The following is a 2,719-nucleotide window of genomic DNA, read 5'->3' as shown; positions in this document are numbered from 1 at the left end:
GTACATTAAAGTAAGTGGAGGAAGTAGAGATAGATCATGGGTCTAGGATGAGAGGCCTTCTATTTGGGGATGGAGAATCTTAGAGTCAAATGTAGATTGAGAGAACAAAAGTGAATGAAGTGATAGGCAGAGGCCAGCATGCATCATGTAGATAGAAATATCATACATAATTCAATTATGACTACACTGTGCTTATGCTATGGACCTGAATACAGAGAGATATTCAGTGATATAGTACTCTTGATATGAGTAAGAAATAGTTTTGAAACTACATGTTTTCTTTGGCTATCATCCCACTGAATCTTACATGTTTGGCAGATCATTCCACTTCAGGCTACAGATTTGGCAATGATTGTTTTTGAACCCATGAACTTGGCTTTGTAAAAAGAATATAACAGAATGCAAGCTCCTCAGGGCCAGCCATTTTGTGTTGGTTAGGTTTATGGGTTCATCCCTAGCAATCAGAATGATTCAAGACATACAATAAACACAAAATGAATGTAAATTAAAGGAATAATAAAATGAATACATACACGCATGAATGAATGAATAAATGAATGAACCAACACATGAATAGGATAGGGTCAAATTTCTGGTGTCACATTTGTCTAATTTCAGAAGTCAAAAAACCGAATGTAATATGTTCTTTACCCAGAAAAAGAGTAGCCTAATGTTATGAAGGACTCTGCATGAGGACATACAGACAGAGGCCACACAGCTCCTTCCAAGATACCCCATTAGCCCTTTGACTTGAGATCCAATGATGTTTCCACAAGTCTCAGAATCCATTAGTCAGCATCTAGGAACAAATCAACTTGTATCTCAACCTGGCAGCAACAGATTAGGACCAGGAGATGTTTGTTGAAGTAAGAACACACAAGTCTTTCTACATGGATCAAAATCCTTAGTACAAGAATGTGTCATGAGTCTTATTTTTGAATAAAAACATGGAGTACTCGCTCTCGTATCTGTCTGGTCCTTACACCATAAATGATGGGGTTGAGTGATGGTGGGATAACCAAATAGAGGTTGGCAACAAGAATGTGAATGTAGCGTGGTATGTTGTGTCCAAATCGGTGAGTGAGGAAGGAGAACACTGAGGGGATATAGAAAACACAGATGACCCCAACATGAGAGCCACATGTGCTTAGGGCTTTTAACCGAGCATCCTGTGATGGGAGGCGGAAGACAGCTCGGAGTATGTAAACGTAGGAGATGCCAATAAGGAACAGGTTCAGGACAAAGAAGGAAACCACAAAGAGCCCATAGATGGCATTGATACGGATGTTACCACAGGACAGTTTTGCAATGCCCATGTGTTCACAGTAGGAATGAGCTATTACACGAGCCTGACAAAAGGGTAGGCGGTAGATGAGATAGATCATGGGAAGCGTAAGCAGAACTGGACGAACCACAGTGCACATGCTGATGCCCACCAGCACCCGGGATGTCAAGATGGTCCTATAGTGGAGTGGAGCACAGATCGCCACACAACGGTCAAAGGCCATGGCCAGCAAGACCTCAGCTTCCATGCCAGTAAAAGTATGGATCAAAAACATCTGGGCCACACAAGCCCCAAAGTTAATCTCATGAGCATCAAACCAGAAGATACCCAGCATGCGGGGCACAGAGGTTGTGGAAAGGGCCAAATCGATAGTTGAAAGGAGGGCCAGAAAGTAGAACATGGGCTCTCTCCGCAGGGTCTGTTCCATCTTGATGACTAGCAAAATGGTGACATTGCCCAGCAAAGCCACAAGATAAACAGAGCAGAAAGGCAGGGAGATCCAGGCATGGGCCCCTTCCAGCCCTGGGATTCCAACGAGGAAGAATGTATCTGGGTGAAAAATGCTCCTGTTGTGGTATATCATCCTATTACTGATCAAACGAGGTGAATCTGCTCCCTCTCTAGGGGAAAATGAGAGAGAGGGAGAGGGAGAGATCAGAGGAGAGATCAGAGAGAGAAGGAGAGGCCATATCAATTGCTAGCTCAGTGTTTTAGCATAGAGTTGATGTCATGTTTAATACATAGTAGGTCTGTTACTGAAGGACATATATGAGACATCACACAGCCATTCCCAAGACACGGTCATATCCAGAGTTTTCATTCTGCCTGCTAATTGAGTTCTAATCCCAAACATGGAGGCTTACAGCAAGCTCTGTGAAGATTTCTAATAATTAGAGCTTATCATTCACTTTGAAGAATAGCATGTGATTTCACTCTGGGAAACACCCTGGTGAGGTGACACTGGGAACATCAAGACTATAGATGAGATCAAGTTAATACACTACAGAGGCAGTCAAAAACACCTTTAAGCTAAATAGATAAATAGATAAATAGATAAATAAATAAATAAATAAGTAAATAAATAAATAAATAAATAAATAAATTTAAGCAATCCATAATGAAAATAAATTATAGGTCCAGGTGTATAGGTACTCGCACAATTAAAACCTGAATTCTTCTGACTGATATGTAAAAACTCTGACCCAAGCCCAGTAGCCTCTCGCAGACACTAAATCAGATAATAAGGGCTGGTCCCCTGAGATGCCTGGCCAGGAGTTGAAACAGCCATTGTTTATGATTTATGGACTGTGCAGATCAGTTGGGAAAGGAAACGGAGGGCTCTCTGATGCTATTTTCACACTTTTCATTCACTCTCCATAGCACATCCAGTACTCTCTGAGCACCTATGAATTTTATGTGTTAACTCTGCCACTG

The 2,719-nt window shown here is 41.6% G+C and overlaps 1 protein-coding gene across 1 annotated transcript; it reads right to left on the bottom strand.

The window, feature by feature from the left end:
* Positions 1–929: 929 nt before the first annotated feature.
* LOC102972206 (olfactory receptor 52J3) lies at positions 930–1,868 on the bottom strand. The gene has a single exon (XM_007089345.2). The coding sequence runs from the start codon at positions 1,866–1,868 to the stop codon at positions 930–932; it is 939 nt and encodes a 312-aa protein (XP_007089407.2).
* Positions 1,869–2,719: the final 851 nt, after the last annotated feature.

Source organism: Panthera tigris, chromosome D1, assembly GCF_018350195.1.
Source record: "Panthera tigris isolate Pti1 chromosome D1, P.tigris_Pti1_mat1.1, whole genome shotgun sequence".
Lineage (NCBI taxonomy): Eukaryota > Metazoa > Chordata > Mammalia > Carnivora > Felidae > Panthera > Panthera tigris.
Note: the sequence above shows the minus strand (reverse complement) of the source record. Positions and strands in the feature narration are given on the sequence as shown.